The sequence below is a fragment of the Orcinus orca genome, chromosome 8, assembly GCF_937001465.1.
Source record: "Orcinus orca chromosome 8, mOrcOrc1.1, whole genome shotgun sequence".
Classification (NCBI taxonomy): domain Eukaryota; kingdom Metazoa; phylum Chordata; class Mammalia; order Artiodactyla; family Delphinidae; genus Orcinus; species Orcinus orca.
The window spans coordinates 13,029,389-13,048,784 of NC_064566.1; the positions used below are offsets into that span (position 1 = coordinate 13,029,389).

A 19,396-nucleotide genomic window follows, 5' to 3' on the forward strand; every position below is an offset into this window, starting at 1 on the left:
ATAAATAAATTAATTAATTTTTTAAAAAAGATTAAATGAATGAATAAGTAGATAAATAAGCATATAAACGAAACAAACCAAGATAAGAAGGAATGAGTGAAAGAATGAATGAACACATCAAGCAAGACCTGGTTCTCATGCAGTAGAGCCATCCCCACACACAGCCAGTCAGCTGGGACTAGGCCTTCTTTTTCTTTTTTTTTTTAAATTAATTTATTTTATCTTTGGTTGTGTTGGGTCTTCGTTGCTGTGCGAGGGCTTTCTCTGGTTGTGGCGAGCGGGGGCTACTCTTCGTTGCAGTGCGCGGGCTTCTCATTGCGGTGGCTTCTCTTGTTGCGGAGCATGGGCTCTAGGCCCATGGGCTTCAGTAGTTGTGGCACGTGGGCTTCAGTAGTTGTGGCGTGTGGGCTCAGCAGTTGTCGCTCGCGGGCTCTAGAGCGCAGGCTCAGTAGTTGTGGCGCACGGGCCTAGTTGCTCTGTGGCATGTGGGATCTTCCCAGACCAGGGCTTGAACCAGTGTCCCCTGCATTGGCAGGCAGATTCTTAACCACTGTGCCACCAGGGAAGTCCCTAAGCCTTCTTGATGGGAAAGTGGGGACAGGGATGGAGCTGATGCCAAGTCAGCCCGCCTCTCCCCTCCTCTTGGGGAGGAACCTTGGTCAGGTACCTAGGGAGTCCTGAGGGCCAGTGATGTGGACCCCTTGGAGAGTCCCAAGTGTGGATGCAAAAAATCAGTGAAGATGTAGGTGAAATAGATCTAATGGTGAACCCAGACCTGTGAATCCCTGGTCTTTGCTGCAAGTAAAGAAACACTTGGGCGTCTGGGATTCCACTGACAGGAAGGAGGCTGGCTAGTCTTAGTGGGAAGGGGATATAAAGCAAAGGGTTAGACTACACAGGGGAGGAAACTGAATGCTCAAGAAGTTCTTCCCCAAGAGAAGAGGACTCACCAGAAATCAATGGATCAAAAAATGTTTCTGGGCTTCCCTGGTGGCGCAGTGGTTGAGAGTCCACCTGCCGATGCAGGGGACACGGGTTCGTGCCCCGGTCTGGGAAGATCCCACATGCCGCGGAGCGGCTAGGCCCGTGAGCCATGGCCGCTGAGCCTGCGCGTCCGGAGCCTGTGCTCCGCAACGGGAAAGGCCACAACAGTGAGAGGCCCACGTACCACACACACACACAAAAAAATGTCTCTATTCATCCTTCTGCCCTCCAGACTAGATCAGGAATTCCCTGAAGGCAGGGATCTTGTCCAGTATCTTTCTCTTCTCCCAGCGCTCAGCATAAAGCCTGGAACTCAATTAATATTGGCAGGATACATGGATGGATGGATGGATGGATGAATGGATGGATGGATAAGTGGATGGATGGATGGATGGATGGATGAGTGGATGGATGGATAGGTGGATGAAAAGGACCAATGGATGAAGAGATTGATAGCTGAACATCAAGTGGATAAACAGATGGAAATATGGGTGAATAACAGATGGATGGGCTGATATACGAACATATAGATGGCTACTTGGACAAGTAGATAAACAAATGGGTGGGCGGATGACGGACTAACAGATAAATGGATGAATGAATGCACAGTTGGATAAACTGGTAGACAAATGTATGACTTGTGGGTGGGTAGATGGATCGACAAACAGACAGATAAACAAATGGATGGGAAAATAGATGAATGGATGGACAGACAGGAAAAGTTTGTAAACTTAGAAGACTAGATTGATATTAAGGCATTGTTAAGGGGAGGGGACACTGAGAAATCTAGGCTGGGAGTAGAGCACCTAGGGATTTGGAAGAAGCGGTGGTCCTTAGGAAGCTGGGAGGGGAGGGTGTAAGAACCCTTCTGGTGGAAGGGAAGCTGGTGGAGGGAAGGGGAAAGCGGTGCTGTGCTGAGGACCCTGCCCGGGAGCCCAGCCCCAGGCTGGATAGAACCCAGGGGTTGTGCCACCTACGGGCCCAGGAAGAGCCAGGCCTGGCACTCTGCTGGATCAGAGCCCTCAGACAACCAGGCTGACCCCAGAAAGCAGAGACCGCAAGAGGTCACCCACCCTTAACAGCTCTGACCCCAAGGAAGTGACTGTTGGCCACGTGGGGGTTTCAAGAGAAGCAGGTATTTGTGGGGTTAGGGGTTAGAGGTTAGAGAGCCTCTGCAGGGCCCGGGTGCAGGAAAGGCCTCCGGTGGTGGAGGCAGCCTTCCTCCCTCCCACTCTTCCTCCCACCCTAGCCCTCAAGGCCGCCCCTCACAGTCCCAGCTTCCTCTGGGCAGGGGGCCTGGCCCCCATGGCCTCCCAGGCCAGCCCCTGGAGCACCACCTGCCCCAGCCGGCCAGAGACTTCCTGTAGCGCAAGAGATTTATGCAAACGGGCTGGGGTGGTGATGTCACCCCAAGGGGACTATCTCCCAGCGGCAGGCCTTCGATAAAATCAGGAACTTGCGCTGGCCCTGCAATGTCAAGGGAGGGGGCTCACCCAGGGCTCCTGTAGCTCAAGGGGCAGGCCTGAGCCCTGTACCCGCCCTGAGTCCGTCCAGCCCCCGACGGGGCGCCCCATCCCCAGGGGCTCCGCACTGGCCCCCACCAAGGCAGGGGACCTGACCGGCTCGGAGCTCGGCTGGATGTTACAGGCGTGCAAAATGGAAGGGTTTCCCCTCGTCCCCCCTGTGAGTATTGGGGCTCCTCCGCCAGCCCAACCTGTGGCCCTCGGACGCCCACCCGCCTGCCTGCCAGCCCGCCGGCTGCCCTCCCACTATCAGTGGGAAGTTGGTGTTTCCTCCCTGGAGCTCCCAGCCTGAGACCCAGCAAGGGGGCCATTGGCTTTCTCGGAGCGTGCCCTGGCGGGCTGAGGGCTGAGCCCATGGTGGAGCTGTGATCGGTGGGGCCTGAACGGTTATTTATAGATGGGGCTCGGGTGGCAGGCCGGAGCTCCACGGCAGGGTGCAGGGCTGAGGATGGCGAGGGTGGCGGCAGGGAGGTGGTGGCGGAGGAAATGGGGAGACTGGTGTGGGGGGGATGCCAGTCCCCAGGACGGTACGGGCTTGAGGGCAGGCGGCAAGAGGCCAGAGGTGGCCTGGGTGCTTCTGGAGACTGAGGCTGCCTTAAGCCTGGGTCCCCACCAGCCAGCCTGGGGCCTGGTACAGAGGACACGGTTGTTGCCCCAAGGGTCTGGGGCTTGGGCCCTGGGCCCTGAGTGGCAGAGGCAGGGGTCGGGGCAGGTGCTGGGCCGGAGCAGTGAGGGGAGCAGAGGCTAGCCACGCAGTTAGGGGTGGGCTCTGGCTGGGGATCAGGGAGTGGAGGGCAGGGGCTGGTGCTGGGGACACCCCGGGGCTGAGATTGGGGCTGGGGTGGGAGCTGGGGGAGGTCAAGGGGGGAGCCTGGAGCGAGGGCAGGGCTGAGGCTGGAGGTGAAGAAGCAGGAGTCCCGGGGGACCCCGGGGAGGGAAGGGCAGCCGTCTGGGGCAGACCCCCTCTCCTGCTGCCCTCACTGACAGTTGCAGCCTTCGGCAGGTGTCAGACCCGGGCCCTCTGAGAGGACCCCTCTCCCTTTTCCTACCCTGGCCCAACTCAGCAGGGGTGGGGAGCCCTGGGGGGAGACGGGAAGGGCTTGGCAGGACCTGCCTACCTGACTCAGCTTTCCCGGCCTGGAGGCAGCTCCCTTCCCCCCGCCCCACCCCAGCGGGGCCTCAGAGCCTGGGGGAGGCACCCCGGGCTTGACATCCCGCTGTGGGGTTGCGCTGCCTCCAAGCCCAGTGCCAGGCTCCTCCCTGGGTCGGACTCAGAACCAGCCAGCCCTTCGGCACCTGGCCCTGGCCCACACTCCCCCGACCTGGGGGCCAGCAGTGGTGACAGAGGTGGTCCCGAGGAGAGCCAGCCCTGCCTCCAGAAAGCCACAGACCCTGGGGTTTGGCCACCCTGTCTCTGACCCTTGACCTCTGAATCGCTGAACTCCAGCTAGAGCGGGGAAGGAGGCACATCCCCTTGGCCTCCCACACCGCGCCCCAGCCCAGGGGCTACTCAGAGTGGGTCCTTGGAGGGTGGGCTACCAAGGCAGCCCTGGTTGCCGAACCAAGCCCTGAGGGCCGGAGTTACTGTTGTGCAATCCTCGGGCTCACACTGTGTGGGGGAGGAAAGGCCTGATGACTGCTGGGAAGTCTCCGGGAGCATTCCCTATGCCAGTGGGGTGGGGTGGGGGGGAAGACCAGGGAGCATCCCAGGGAGCGTGTCAGGAGGAGGGGGGAGGAGGGAGAGGCCCCCAAACCTGCCCCTGCCTGGGTGAGTCCTGTAAATTCCATCAGTGTGAACGGCCACTGCTAATGGTGGTGGCCCTGGGCACCGGCTAAGAGAGAGAGTGGGTGTCAGGGCGGGGCTGTAGCAGGACGACAAGCGTGTGTGCCGTGGCGTGAGTGTGTAGGTGGAGTGAGAGTGACCGAGGAAGGGTGTGGGTATGAGTGTGTGGGTTAATGCATTTGCAGGCAAGTGGGTGGATACGTGTGTTAATCCCAGTGACGCTGCGTGTGCCTACAGGTGGGTGCATAATGGGGTGTGTGTGTGTGACGACAAGCGTGTGTAAGTGTGAGTGACCCCCAGAGCGAGTGTGAGGGCTGTGAGTGGACAGGGGGGTGAGAGTTCGCATGTAAGAGTGTGGGTAGAAGTGTGTCACGGGGAGTATGTATGTGTTTGGGGGGTGTAGGCATATCAGTGTGACCGTGAGAGGGTGCGTGCGTGTGGCTGGGATCCGGGCACACGCTAGAATGTGAGTATGAGTATGAGTGTGAGGTGATGGGCTGTCCTCTCAGACCTGGTCCTCTTTTGACCTCTGACCTCCAGGGTCCCTGTCACCCTCTTTCTGCAGGAGCCAAGGCTCTTGCTCCCCTGGGTCCCCCTCTACCTCTCTCTATGGCCTCTCCCAGTTCCAAGCAGAGAGAGGGCTGTAAGCCTGATACAGACGGTCTCCCGGCCACATTCCCAGCCCTGACACCCTCCTCTCTCAGCAGCCATCGGAAGATCTAGTTCCCTATGACACGGATCTCTACCAACGCCAAACGCACGAATATTACCCCTATCTCAGCAGTGATGGAGAGAGCCACAGCGGTGAGTACCGGGCCCCGGCCCAGCCCCACTTCCCCAGCCTGGCCTGCGCGCCCAAGCACGGCTGGGTTCCGGGGAGAAGGGAAAGAAGCCTCATTCCCAGGGCTTCTTTGGAACTCTGAGAATCAGATCCAGTTAGCTCTTGGGGATGTGAATTCACTATCCTGACCCCCGACAGTGCTGCTTCCCAACACCCCACACCCCCAGCCTGCATTTATGGAGGATCCTTGCTGTATCCAGGCACGGGTTAGCTTCTTCTACATCTATCTTCTTGTCCAACCCTTTTGGCCTTGTCACACACGAGGAAACAAGCTAAGCGGCTACGGGACTTGTACAGGTGGCACAGCCGGTCAGGGGGCTCCAGCTCTGTCGGTCTGCTCCAGGCCCAGTGCTTTTCCACCTTCCCCTCCCCCAATTCCCCGTCTTCCTCTCCGTTCTTGTCTCACATACACACACTACCCCCTCATGTCCTTGCTGGGGCAGCCCCGCTCCCTGCTGTGTGTGGCTAGCAGAATTTGTCTATTGACATTGGGGCTGGATAATGCTATGTTGTGAGGCCTGTCTTGTGCATTGTAGGATATCTGGCAGCATCTCTGGCTTCCACCCACTAGATGCCAGCAGTACTGCCAATCATGACAACCAAAAATGTCTCCGGCATTGCCAAGTGTCCCCTGGGGGGGCAGAACCGCTCCTGTGTGAGAGCTGCTGAGCTGAAGGAGAGGCTCTGAGGACTCCCTCATTCAGTAGGGGCTGAAGACCCCAGTCTGTTCGGGGTGGGGGCGAGGATGGGGCCTGGGCCAGGGGCGTTTTCCATCTGGGCCTAACTGTGCTCCCCCAAGGCCCAGCCTTGATCCTGAAGCAAATTCAGGGGAGGAGAGAGAGGCCTTCAACGCCTGGGACCTGGGCAGGGAGATAAGAGAGGTTACCTGAGGTGGATCTTGGTATAGCGATGAGACATCTCTGAACCAAAGGCCAGGTGGCCCAGTTAATGGGTCTTCACTGGAGGATTCTTCGGGGGGTCTGAGACCTGGGCAGGCCAGACACTGGGGTTTCTGCAGTCTCAGAGGGACAGGTGTGCTATGTGCCACAGCTGAGGAAGGTTTCACACCTGAGGGCCACACCTGGGAGCCATTCACACCTCCATTCTGCTGGCATATCTATGGCCGTTTAAACCTGACGGCCACACCCAGAGATGCCATTTGTGGTGAGTCCTTATTTAGGGCCCTCACATCCAGATGCCAAACCTTGCGAACAGTTTCAACTGGAACTCACACCTGACAACTACTATAAAGACTATACCTAGAAGCCGTGTCTTGGGAGTAGGTGGTGGATGTGCTTCAAGGTCATATATGGGAACACACAGGCTTCTTTCAGAGCTCTAGGGCTAGAAAGTCTTTAAAAATACCCTTTTTCTCATCCGTTTAAGCTTGTTTATAATTCTACAAGAAATGCATCCTCTCTGTGGAAAATCCAGACAATTTAGAGAGTGTCCCTCATCCAACTCTATCCCCAGATCCCCCCGCTGCCAGGGTCAAGGGCTGGGTCTCCCTGATCCAGAGACCTGCGCACACACCCTTCCACCAAGCAGTTCGGGACCAGAGAAAGTCCCTGTTTGAGGACTGGCGCCCCCTGGTGGCTTCAGGCAGCAGGACAGCTCGGGTCCCAGCAAGCTCAGGGCTACTTCTGACCCCTTCCAGCATTAGGGATCCTTTCTCCTCTGGCCTGACCCCTTCGCGGTTTCACTGGGTTTGGGTGCATTTCTTTTGGGTCTATTGAAGCCTCATTTTCTCCTCCTGTGATATGGGTGTGCTATGGGTTTATATATCTAGAAACCAGCTAGGCCTGGGGTGGGCTGATGGAGTGAGCACTTTAGAGCAAGCCAGTGCTTTCCTGGCTCAGTGACCAGGCAGATCCCTTATATCTGGGGTGGGGCTCTAGGAGTGACTCCTAATTGGATGTGTGAGCTCCCCATTTGGGTCCTTCAGACCCAAACCCTTCATAGACTCCTCCAGTGTCCCCAGGTGTTCTGGTCCCTATTCACAACCCCCGCCTCCCCGCCACACCCCTGCCATCACGGCCCACCGGGCCATCTGTTCTGTCCCTTCTTAATATCTTTTGGAAGGTATTCTCTGAAGACTCAAGAGTAGAGACACCCGCACATTCTTCCACCTGTTCCTGCACGTCCTCTGCATCTGTATTTTTAGGTGGTGAGGCTTAGTGAAAAGGCACTGGGGCCAGACCTGGGTCTAGTCCTGGCTCCATCACTCACTAGTGTGTAACCTTGGAGCAAGTGACTTAACCCCTCTAAGCCCCTGTTTCTTCATCTATAAAACTGAGGGCATGAAAACACTCCACAGAGTTGCAATGATTAAATGAGGTTAACACATGTAATATATGAGGTAATATACTGAGTACAAGGCCCAGTAAACTTTCAGGACATAGTATGTTAGCTTTACTGAATCCCCCCAGGCGGAAGGGATGAAGCAGCTGAGAGAGTAGAGAAGCACAGAAGGTTCTGTGACAGATCAAGTGGGTCATTTTCCAATGCCCCAGATGACAGCCAGCCAGGCACCCACTCATCCATCCATCCACTCCCCTCCCACCCACCAGCCACCCACCCATTCTTCCAACACTTATTGTCCAATCCACTTGTCCACTCATCCCCTCATTTGTCCATCCACCAAATAACCTCTGATTATATGCCATTCGCCAGAAACTGTTCTAGGCACTGGAGGTTCCATGATGAGCAGACCAGGCAAGGCCACTGCCCTTGTAGAGCTTACAGTCCAGTGAGGGAGAGAGACAGTGAAAAATCACACTAACAGACATGTACTGATAAGTCCTACGGAAAGTAGAGTAACGTGATTCGGAGTGTCTAGGTGGGGGACACTTTAACTGGGTGGCCAAGGAAGGCCTGTGAGGAGGTGGCAGCTGAGTGGAAATCTGAGTGCAGGGAAGGAACATGAATGTCAAGGCAGGTAGGGACAGGTGTTCTAGGGAGAGAGAACAGCAAGTGCAAGAGCAGGAGGGACCTCCCCCGAGGACCAGAGTGGCCAGTGAGCACAGGGGGGCAGAAACAAAATGAAGCCAGAGGGGTCTGCAGGGGGCAGATCACCCAGGGCGTGATGGCCGTGGCAGAAGTTTGGGTTTTATCCTGCATCTAATGGGAAGCCATTGGAGGGTTCTGAGCAGGGAAATGACATGATCTGAATAATCTTTGTGTGTGTGTGTGTGTGTGTGTGTGGTAAAAATCTAAATAAATTGTAAGTGTTTAATTTTAATTATTAAAACAAGAAATACCCATCGCAAACAATTTTAAAATACAACAGCATAGCAAGTGAAATATTAGCCTCTTCCCGTTCTTATTCTTCCCTGACAGCACCTTGGTCTATCCTTGCAGATATTTTATTTGACATGTATAATCCTGTATGTTTGTAAGTGTATACGTCCACATGTGCATATTCTATCCGTTCAAAAGTGGACTGTAGTGTCATACTGTTCTGCAATCTGCTACTTTTTACATAAACTTATCATAGTCATTCCTCCATGGCATACATAACAACCAGAGATAGAGAAAAGCTATTTCTCTAGTCTTTCTATTACAGGGCTATGTAAGTGTATATATGAAGCTTTGAAATAGAGACTTAGAACAGCCTTTATTTATTCATTCACAGACATTTATCGAGTGCTTTCTGTATGCTAGGTGGAGATGAATCTAGCTTGATTTTTTACTTTGAGGCATCTGTTCACTTGTACTATGAAAGATGAGAACCTGACTTCCTAGGTATTTATAACACACACACTCACACTCACACTCACACTTCTCCACATATACCAAGATACTTACAGTAACTTTTTCCCTTCTTTATCACTTTATTACTGTAATGGGCATACAACGTAAGTGTATAAGTGTAAGGTGTGACAGCATAATGACCTCACACACATGTACATTGTGAAATGATTACCACATAAGTTTAGTTAACATCCATCACCTCACATACTTACAAAAGAATTTTTTTCCCCTTGTAATGAGAACTTTTAGGCGAAACTCTCTTGACTTTCAAAGTTGCCACACAGCAGTGTTAACTATAGTCATCGTGTACATAACATCCCCAGGACTTATTTATCTTACACCTGGAAGTTTGTACCTTAGACCACCATCACCCAATTTCCCCTGTCCCTCTCCCCACCACTACTTCTGGCAACCACAAATCTGATCTCTTTTTCTGAATTTAGCTTTTTCTTCAGATTCCACGTATAAGTGAGATCATACAGTGTTTGTCTTCCTCTGTATTCTAACTTTTGTTAAATCAGTATCTGAATTTTCCATTATTAGGACCATGTGAATATTACTCACAGCTGAGCCACATGGCGTACTTTGATTACCTGTACTTTCTCGTCGCTGTGTTTCTGAGGGTCAGTGTAGCAGGGAGATGGAGACCTCACGCTGCAACCAGGCTGCTGGGAGTCACACCCCAACTCCTCACTACTGGGTGGGGTGACCTGGGGCAAGACATCTCACCCCTCTGTGCCCCAACTTCTTCTTTCTTTTTATAAATTTATTTATTTATTTTTGGCTGCGTTGGGTCTTCGTTGCTGGGCGTGGGTTTTCTCTAGTTGCCGCGAGGGGGGCTACTCTTCATTGCAGTGCGCAGGCTTCTCATTGCGGTGGCTTCTCTTGTTGCGGAGCTCCGGCTCAGGCACACAGGCTTCAGTAGTTGTGGCACACAGACTCAGTAGTTGTGGCTCACGGGCTCTAGGGCACAGGTTCAGTAGTTGTGGCGTACGGCCTTAGTTGCTCCGCGGCACGTGGGATCTTCCCGGACCAGGGCTCGAACCCATGTCTCCTGCATTGGCAGGCGGATTCTTAACCGCTGCGCCACCAGGGAAGTCCTTCAGCTTCTTCTTAATGATACCTACTTCACAGGATTGCTGTAAGGAAGGAATGAGTTACTACAGTTAAAATGCTTAGAACAGTGAACACTATATAAGGATTTATTGCTCTTCTCATTATACTCTCCTAAGAAAGGATGTATGGGAGGTAAGGTTTTGTTCTTGTTGTTTGTTTTACCTGGTGTCTTTATGCTCTCACTTGATTAACAGTAGTTTGGCTGTGTACAGAAATCTAAGTTGAAAATCATTTTTTTTCTCACTGAAATTGAAAGCATTTCTCTACTGTCCTCTGGTTACTAGAGTTTTTCTTAGGAAATCTGATGTCATTCTATGTCCTCTTTTTGAATGTAACCATTTTTGGTGATTTTTTTGTTTTTTGGTTTTTTTTTTTTTTTTCTGTTTGGTTTTGTTTTGTCTCTCTGGAAGTTTTCAGTATCTTCTCCCAATACCTAGTGGTTCCACTGAATAAGCTTTTAAAAAGATCACTCTGGCTGCTGTGTGGAGAGTAGATGGAGAGGAGACAAGAGTAGGAACGGGGGGAAAGCACAGTAGAAAACCACTGGAATAATCCAGGCGAGAGATGACGGTGGCTTGGACAAGGGTGGTGGCGAGAGAGACAGAAAGGAGCAGACAGGGACTTCCCTGGCGGTCCAGTGGTTAGGACTCTGTGCTCTCGCTGCTGAGAGCCCAGGTTCGATCCCTGGTTGGGGAACTAAAATCCCACAAGCCACACAGCGTGGCCAAAAAAAAAAGAAAAGGAAAAAAAGGAAAGGAGCAGACAGATTTAGGATAGATTCTGAAGGTAGAGCTCACAGAATTTGCTATTTATTATTATTATTTTTAAACTGTGATAAAATGCACATAATTTAAAATTTACTATCTTAACCATTTTCAAATGTACAGTTCAGTGGCATTAAGAACATTCACATTGTTGTGCAACCGTCACCACCATCCATCCCCAGAACTCTTTTCATCTTGCAAAACTGACACTCTGTACCAATTAGACAATAACTCCCCATTGCCCCCTCCCCTCAGACCCTGGCAACCACCATTCTACTTTCTGTTTCTATGAACTTGACTACAGTAACTACTTCATATTCATGGAATCATGCAGTATCTCTCTTTTTGTGACTGGCTTATTTTACTGAGCATATAATATCCTCAAGGTTCATCGACGTTGCAGCATAGGTCAGAATTTCCTTCCTTTTTAAAGCTGGATAATATTCCATCATACGTTTATACCACATTTTGTTTATCCATCCATCTCTTGATGGACACGTGACTTGCTTCTACCTTTTGGCTATTGTGAGCAATGCTGCTGTGAACATGGGTATAAAAATATCTTTTTGAGATCCTGCTTTCAGTTCTTTTGGGATATATACCCAGAAGTGGAACTGTTGGATTATAAGGTAATTCTATTTTTAATTTTTTGAGGACCCACCATACTGTTTTCCATAGTGGCTGCACCATTTTACATTCCTACCAACACTGCACAGGGATTCCATTTCTCCACATCCTTGCCAACACTTGTTATTTTCTGTTTTTTTGTGTGTGTGTGTGGTACGCGGGCTCTCACTGCTGTGGCCTCTCCCGTTGCGGAGCACAGGCTCCGGACGCGCAGGCTCAGCGGCCATGGCTCACGGGCCCATCCGCTCCGCGGCATGTGGGATCCTCCCGGACCGGGGCACGAACCCGCGTCCCCTGCATCGGCAGGCGGACTCTCAACTATTGCGCCACATGGGAAGCCCCCTATTTTCTGTTTTTTAAACCATTTTTTAAATTGAAGTATAGATAATTTACAATGTTGTGTTAGTTTCAGGTGTACAACAAAGTGATTCACTGAGTTATATATATTCTTTTTCAGATTCTTTTCCATTATAGGTTATTACAAGATATTGAATATAATTCTCTGCACTATACAGTAGGTCCTTGTTGTTCTGTTTTTTGATAGTAGCCATCCTAATGGGTGTGATAGGATTTGCTATTTGCAGTGGGATTGTTGAAGGAAATGGAGTTCCAAAGTATGACCCTTCTCTTGTCCTTCTATCTTTCCAAACACTTATTCATCTTTTCATACAATAGACCATCCACCAATTTATTCACATATTCATCTAATCATCCATTCATTCACCTTTCCAAGTGTTCTTCCTTCCCCCCACCAAACCCTCCATGCATCTCCCACTGACTTATACATCTAATAAATATATGCTAAGCATCTTTTACATGCCAGGCACATTGCTAGGTGCTGTAGAGTGAATAAAACACAGGTCCTATATCTTTGTAACAAGGGAAATAACTAAAACCTTAATAGTTAGGATACTATGTAGAAAGTAACAAGAAACATGAGACCCGGAACTCTCTGCTCTCTGGCCCTCAGTTTCCATATCTGAACAATTTGCAGGAGGGCTGGGCTTAAGGAGCCCTCGTCCACTGGTCTGTGATTTCCTGTGAAGGTTTTCTTCTCATCCCTTGCTTTCTTAATTCCTCATCTTCCTTCTCTTATCTTGATCTTACTTCTCCTTCCCTGGGGTGAGCCCTGGCTTCAGGCTGGGGTTTCTGCTCTGAGGAGAAAAGGTCAACTGAATGACACTTAAGGCTTGAATTTTGTGTGTGTGGCGGGGAGGGGGGCGGGGGGTTGTTTTAAATATCATTTTATTTTTGTCCTAGTGACATGCAGGTATTAGTGACACCAAAAAACTGAGTTAGAATAGGAATGTGTGGGCAGGACTTTGGTCCCAGATTGGGAGCTGGTTTACAGGGAGAAAGTGAAAGATTTTGGTAAATGGGTAATTGTTGGCTGGATGAATGAAGGTTCAATGATGGATGGAAGGATGGATGGATGGATAATGGATGGATGGATTAAATGATGGATGATGAATGGGTGGATGATAGATGGATTATGGTTGGATGATGGATGGGTGGACGGATGGGTGATGGGTGGATGATGGATGGACGGATGGATGGGTGGAAGGACGGATGGATGGGTGGACGGATGGATGATGGTTGGATGATGGATGGGTGGATGGACGGATGGATGGGTGGATGGATGGATGATGGGTGGATGATGGATGGGTGGATGGATGGATGGATGGGTGGAAGGACGGATGGATGGGTGGATGATGGATGGGTGGATGGACGGATGATGGGTGGATGATGGATGGGTGGACGGATGGGTGATGGGTGGATGGATGGATGATGGGTGGATGATGGATGGGTGGATGGACGGATGATGAATAATGAATGAGGGGTAAATGACGGTAGACAGACAGATGGATAAGAGCAGCCTGTAAATTCTCTCTGTCACCAAGGGCCTTACTTAAAGCTTTCCTTAGCAGTCTTTTTCCTGAGAGGTGGTATGACGTAGTGGTAAGAGTTTAGTTCCTGGAGTCATACACAGGTGGGTTTGGATCCTGACTCTACCAATGACTGTCTATGGACAAGGGACTTAATGCCTTTGAGTCACAGTTTCCTCATATGCAAAAGGAATATCATACTATAGTGGCCACCTTGTCAGAGCTAAGGTGAGGATTAAATGAGATAATGTGGATTAAGTACTTAGCATAGTGCCTGGTACATAAAAAACACATTAAAAGTTAACATTTATTGGTCACTTAATCAAATATTGAGGCCTAGTACGTGTTGGGTGCCTAACAGGCTGCAGAAGGGAGGATCCAGAGCTATCTCCAGATATGCAAAGCACACTATATTCTTTTGAGGAGCAGAGTTCATGCTAAAGGGGCAGAAGTTGCAGGATAATCTGGGTGACGTCTTGAAGTGACAAAAAGGGATAAAGCAATGCATTCATGAACAGTCATCCAGAAATGAGGTCCAAAGAGCCCAGGAGTGCTGCCCTTTGCATTAGGATGGACTCCTGGCATTGTGTTCCTTCAGAGGGCCCAATCCTTGGAACGCCTCTGCCTACCAAACAGACAGCATTTATTACATAAATGCCTAAGCCCTCAAATCAAGGGTTTCTGTTGGGCTTTTTGAAACCTTAATTGTAGCCCAAGAGTCTCTGTTGCAGCTTTCAGGGGACCCTGGGGCAGGGTTCCAGAGCCTCAGTGAGCCAAGGAACCTCCTTAGGATCCTCTTAAAGGCCAGATTCCCAGGTCTCCTGTTGGCGCTGATGATTCCGTGGGTCTCCAGTGGGCTGGGGCTTTTCCAGCCCCCAAAGTGACTCCAACGAGGGTGTACTGAGACCTGCTATGGAAAGTGCTGGCCTCAGGCTGGGCCCACCAGAGTGAGCCCATGGGTCTCAGGAGGAGCTAGAACAGAAGTGGGGAGCAGGAGAGAAAGACAGAACACAGGGGCTCCCCAACCCAGAACTGGAGTAGGTGTGAGCATGTGGGGTTGGTGGGCAGGACACAGCATCCTATAACAATCTGGGCACTTCAGCCTGGGCAGGAGAAGGCAAAAATGGGAAGGGCCAGGAGTGGGGCCGGAGGGTAGCTCTACAGCTAAAGAGGAACCTGGATCCACTCACCAAATCCCAGGGCCCCAAAGAGCCCCTCGCTAAAAGACAAAGCGAACCCTCCCAGAGCAAGTGGAGAATTTCTGGGTCTTGTTAACTCACGCAAGATGAAAGTACAAATTCAATGTTGCTGTGTTTTGTTTTCCCTTCAGATTTGGATAATTTTCTGAAGGAGAGTCAGAGTTCTTAAGAGGACAGGATTTACTCATTCATTCATTCATTCATTCATTCCAGAAATGTTTGTTCAGTGCCTACTGCATCTAGGCACTGGGAATACAGAGGTGAACAAAACCAGTCCCTGCCTTCGGTGCAGTGCTGGGCCCCCAACTCCAGCCTCTGGGAGAAAGTGACAGCCAGGGCCCTCGAACTATTTCTCTGGGCCACAGACTAAGGTGGCAGGGAGCAAGGGAAGATGAGGAACTCACACATATTAAAGCATCTGCTGTTTGCTCAAGTGCTGACTTAGGCTCTCTAAAGCGAGCATTAAACATTAATAATACTAATTACCATAATGACGATGATAGTTAATGTTTTACCGAGTCTTCTTTTGTGTCCTGTTCTGTTCTAAGTGCTTTGTGGGCATTAGCTCATTTAATCCTCACAGCAAGCCTATGAGATGGGTGTAATTATTAGCTCCACCTCGCAACTGAGGCAACAGGCATAGAGAAGTAGAATGATCTGCCCGGTGTCGCTCAGGGCTAAGTGGCAGAGCCAGGATTCGAACCCAGCTCTGGCCAAATCATGTACTTTCTCTCTCCTATGCCATGCGGCTTCACGGAGGTGGGAGCCTGGATTGTGGGTTCAAATGATTCCACACGTGGACTGGACCTCAGTAACCACTCAGTTGGGTCTCTGACTTTTGCAGTGGGGAATCAGAGGCTCAGGGAGATAAAATGTCTTGTCCAGGGTCACACAGCAAAGCCACCACAGAGCAAGATTTGAAAGTGAGTCTTCTGATAACCAGTGCAGAGCCAAAACAACACATGTCATTTCTTAGGGATGTGTGAGTATGTGCTTGTGAGAAAGAAACAGAAAGACACACACACACACACACACATACACACACACACACACGCACACGCACACCAGGCAGGTGATGGTCCCCCTACGCGGCCGTGTGTTTGTCCTGGAGACGCCAACCTGGCTTAGCACACTGTACACTCCCTCTTTGGATACACGAGAAAATCCCTCTTGTCACTTTATCACCACATCTTCTTTTGGACCCCAGGAAGTCCTCAGACATGTGGCAGTTTTTGTTCCTGGAAATGGTGCCCAGAGAAACCGTGTTGAAGGCCGGCTCCAGTCCCAGGCAGGGCTCCCAGTGGCACGTAGCTATTCCCCAAACTCAAAGCCACCCTACCGCAGACTCTGAAAGCACCCACCAGGGAGTTTCTGGGAAAGCCTCGGGTCCCCGCATCTTTGCTGAAACACAGGTGGAGCTGCCCAAGGACATGGCCTTGAGGGAGAGGCACTGGGAGCCCAGACAAGTTCCGGCGTGTGAGGAATGTCAGCCCTGTGACTTTGCAGTCACACCTTGGCCACGTGACAAGGCTGTGAGCTGTGACGGTGGGCAGCCAGTCAGCTCAGGGACCGCGGCTGGGTCTTAAGGGGAGGAGAGGGGACTCAACATTCCCCAAGGGCTGGCTCTGGGCCTAGGAGGTTTTACAACTGTGAACTCATGTGTATCCTCCCGGTAACTATTATCCCCACTTTATAGGTGAGTCAACGGAGGCCAGAGGGGTCCATGCACGCGTTTGAGGTCACACACAAAGTAAACGGCAGAGCCAGGATTCGGACTCTTTGGCTCAAAAGCCTGCGTCCTTGTGATCGCACGCGTGGCAGGGTAGAACGGTTGCTGAGAACACAGCCTTTGCCTCGGACCTGGGTCCCAGCTCTGCCACGGATGAGGCCTTTGACTGCAGGCGTGCTATGTAGCCCCTCCAAGCCTCAGTATCCTCATCTATAGAATGGGGGTCGGAAAACAACAGGGTGGGGCGTGAGGTGATTAATGTCAACTTGCCGTCCAGCCTGGTCCGTGGCGATTATTATACGGTGACACGGGCCTGGCATTATTATTCTTTAATTAGCATAAACCTTTCCTGCCCTGCCCCCCAGACCATTACTGGGACTTCCACCCGCACCACATGCACAGCGAGTTCGAGACCTTCCCCGAGAACCACTTCACAGAGCTGCAGAGCGTGCAGGCCCCGCAGCTGCAGCAGCTCTACCGCCACATGGAGCTGGAGCAGATGCACGTGCTCGACACACCCATGGCGCCCACCCACGCCAGCCTTGGCCACCAGGTGCGTGCGGGGCCACCCGGCCTGGCCCAGCCCAGCCCGTGGCCTGCGGTGAGGCCGGCGCTTCGCAGGAAGCTGACGCGGGCTCTTACTCAACTCGGCTTCCTGCCTCACAGCGCCAACGGCGGCCAGAGCTTCAACGGCCGCCTCCTGACCCCCCGACTGACCCCGTGACCCCACACCCCTTATCTCCTCTCGCCCCACCATGGACAGAGCCCAGATCATCCCCGCGTCCCCACTGATCCTCCCGAGCCTGAAGGCCCGGCCCTGGGCACCTCCCGACCCCCATTCGCTGACCCCTCACGGATCCGGCACCCAAGTCCCTGTGCCCTGACCTCCACTGACCTCTACGGCCCCTCCTCCTCCCCAGCGACCCTAACCCCAGTCAGTGACCTCCACTGACCTTCACGACCCTCACGGACCTCCACCGCCTCTTGGTGCCCTTGCCACTCGCCTACACAACCCCGTTCGCTCCAGTGCCTGACTCTCTAGCACCTCTTCCCCCCAGGGCTGCTGCCGGTCCGTGCGCTTCCTTCCCCGGGCCACGCCGCCCTGAACCAGGGAGATGCGTGGGAATTCAGGGGCCCCTTGTCCCCATAACCTGCCCCCTGTGTGGGGTGACCCCGCCTGACCTTCAGGGTGCCCAGCCTTCTCCCAAATCCCTCTGCCCCGCGCCAGCACCCCCTCTTCTCTCACGCAGTCGACCCCGACCTGGCAGCCCTGAGCTTTGAACTGCCCCTCAGTGACCTCAACCCTCCTTCCGCCGCCTTTCCAGGTCTCCTACCTGCCCCGGATGTGCCTCCCGTACCCCTCCCTGTCCCCGGCTCAGCCCAGCTCGGATGAGGAGGAGGGTGAGCGGCAGAGCCCCCCACTGGAGGTGTCTGACGGGGAGACCGACGGCCTGGAGCCAGGGCCTGGCCTGCTGCACGGGGAGACAGGTAGGGGGTCCAGTCCCACCCCTGACCCAGCCTGGGCCCAGCCGTGACCCGGTCCGTCCGTGCGCCCCGTACCCACCGCGGCCAAGGCCGACGGACTCGGCAGTGAAGCCACAGAGCTGAGTGCGTGTGTATGGGTGGTGTGTGTGTGTGTGTGTGTGTGTGTGTGTGTGTGTGTGTGTGTGTGTGTGTGTGGTGTGTGTGTGTGTGTTTGACGACATGTGTCTTCACGTGTGTTTAATGAGGGCGCCTGGGGCAGTCTGTCCCCGCGCACGTGTCTGAGCACGTGTGCCGAGGCCGAGCGTGGCAGTGGGTGTGCGCATGCTCGCTGGTGACCTTTCCCCAGAGACCACCCCGGGGGGTCCCACGTCAGGGGGAGGCGGACTGGGTCCCCGCGTGGGCGCTGACCACCTCCGGCCGCAGGCAGCAAGAAGAAGATCCGCCTGTACCAGTTCCTGCTGGACCTGCTGCGCAGTGGCGACATGAAGGACAGCATCTGGTGGGTGGACAAGGACAAGGGCACCTTCCAGTTCTCGTCCAAGCACAAGGAGGCGCTGGCGCACCGCTGGGGCATCCAGAAAGGCAACCGCAAGAAGATGACCTACCAGAAGATGGCCCGCGCGCTTCGCAACTACGGCAAGACGGGCGAGGTCAAGAAAGTCAAGAAGAAGCTCACCTACCAGTTCAGTGGGGAGGTGCTGGGCCGCGGGGGCCTGGCCGAGCGGCGCCACCCGCCCCACTGAGCCCAGGCCCGAGCCCGCCGGGCCGCCAGGCCTCCCCTCTGGCCATAGCATTAACCCCCCGCCCGGCCGGACACAGGGGGGAAGCTCCCAGGGGCCAGGGGCAGGACTGGGGCGGGCCAGGCCTCGCCTCCCCGCCCACCCCCTCCTCCTCCAAGCCCCGCCCACACCCCTGCTTCGCCTCCCACCAGGACTCCAGCCCCGGCTCCAGAAAGCCACCTGGGCGTCTGGCCCCAGCAAGGGTCAGCTTCCTTAGTACCAGGGGTGCTTCCTTGGGAGTTCGAAGTCATCGTATTTGTGTAAATTGAACCTTCCTCTTTAAGCATCCCTTTCTCTCCACACCTCTCCCCCATCAGCTTCCTCAGGAATACCAGTTATTAAAGTTATTCTCAGTGAGTCCTCTTGCAGCACAGAGAGTCTCTTTTAAAATTTTTTGTGCACCTTGTCTGCTCCCCGCCCCCCATCTGATCTCTCTTTTTCTCATCTGTCCATCGGGCATTTACCAAGGATACTACCCAATGCTGGTTGCTGGGGACGTGAGGAAAGATGACACTTCGTGCCTGACTAAGAGTCAGAGCCGGTGGAAAGAACGAATCCTTAGTTGTTCTTAGAGGAATAAATCATTAAAAAGCCCTCTGCGGGCTTCCCTGGTGGCGCAGTGGTTGAGAGTCCGCCTGCCGATGCAGGGGACGCAGGTTCGTGCCCCGGTCCGGGAAGATCCCACATGCCGCGGAGCGGCTAGGCCCGTGAGCCACGGCCGCCGAGCCTGCGCGTCCGGAGCCTGTGCTCCGCAACGGGAGAGGCCACAGCAGTGAGAGGCCCGCGTACCGCAAAAAAAAAAAAAAAAAAGCCCTCTGCGCCTGATAAATTCTCTTTTCTTAATGCCTCAATGAAGCTTAAACTCATAACCTTTAGATTATGACCCCAGTGATGGTGATATTAATTAACAATGACAACAACACTGGA

General features: G+C 52.9%; 1 protein-coding gene across 2 annotated transcripts; it reads left to right on the top strand.

Annotated features, from left to right (window-relative positions):
* The first annotated feature begins 2,392 nt into the window (after positions 1–2,392).
* SPI1 (Spi-1 proto-oncogene) lies at positions 2,393–18,826 on the top strand. Of its 2 annotated transcripts, none has more exons than XM_004264096.3 (5): positions 2,393–2,667; positions 4,998–5,094; positions 16,571–16,758; positions 17,531–17,693; positions 18,114–18,826. In XM_004264096.3, exons 1-5 carry the CDS (start codon positions 2,623–2,625, stop codon positions 18,431–18,433), a joined length of 813 nt encoding a protein of 270 aa, XP_004264144.1. In that variant the 5' UTR covers positions 2,393–2,622; the 3' UTR covers positions 18,434–18,826. The 2 variants fall into 2 exon arrangements, with proteins under 2 accessions (XP_004264144.1, XP_012394036.1); XM_012538582.3 differs by having other exon boundaries at positions 2,428–2,667; positions 4,995–5,094.
* Positions 18,827–19,396: the final 570 nt, after the last annotated feature.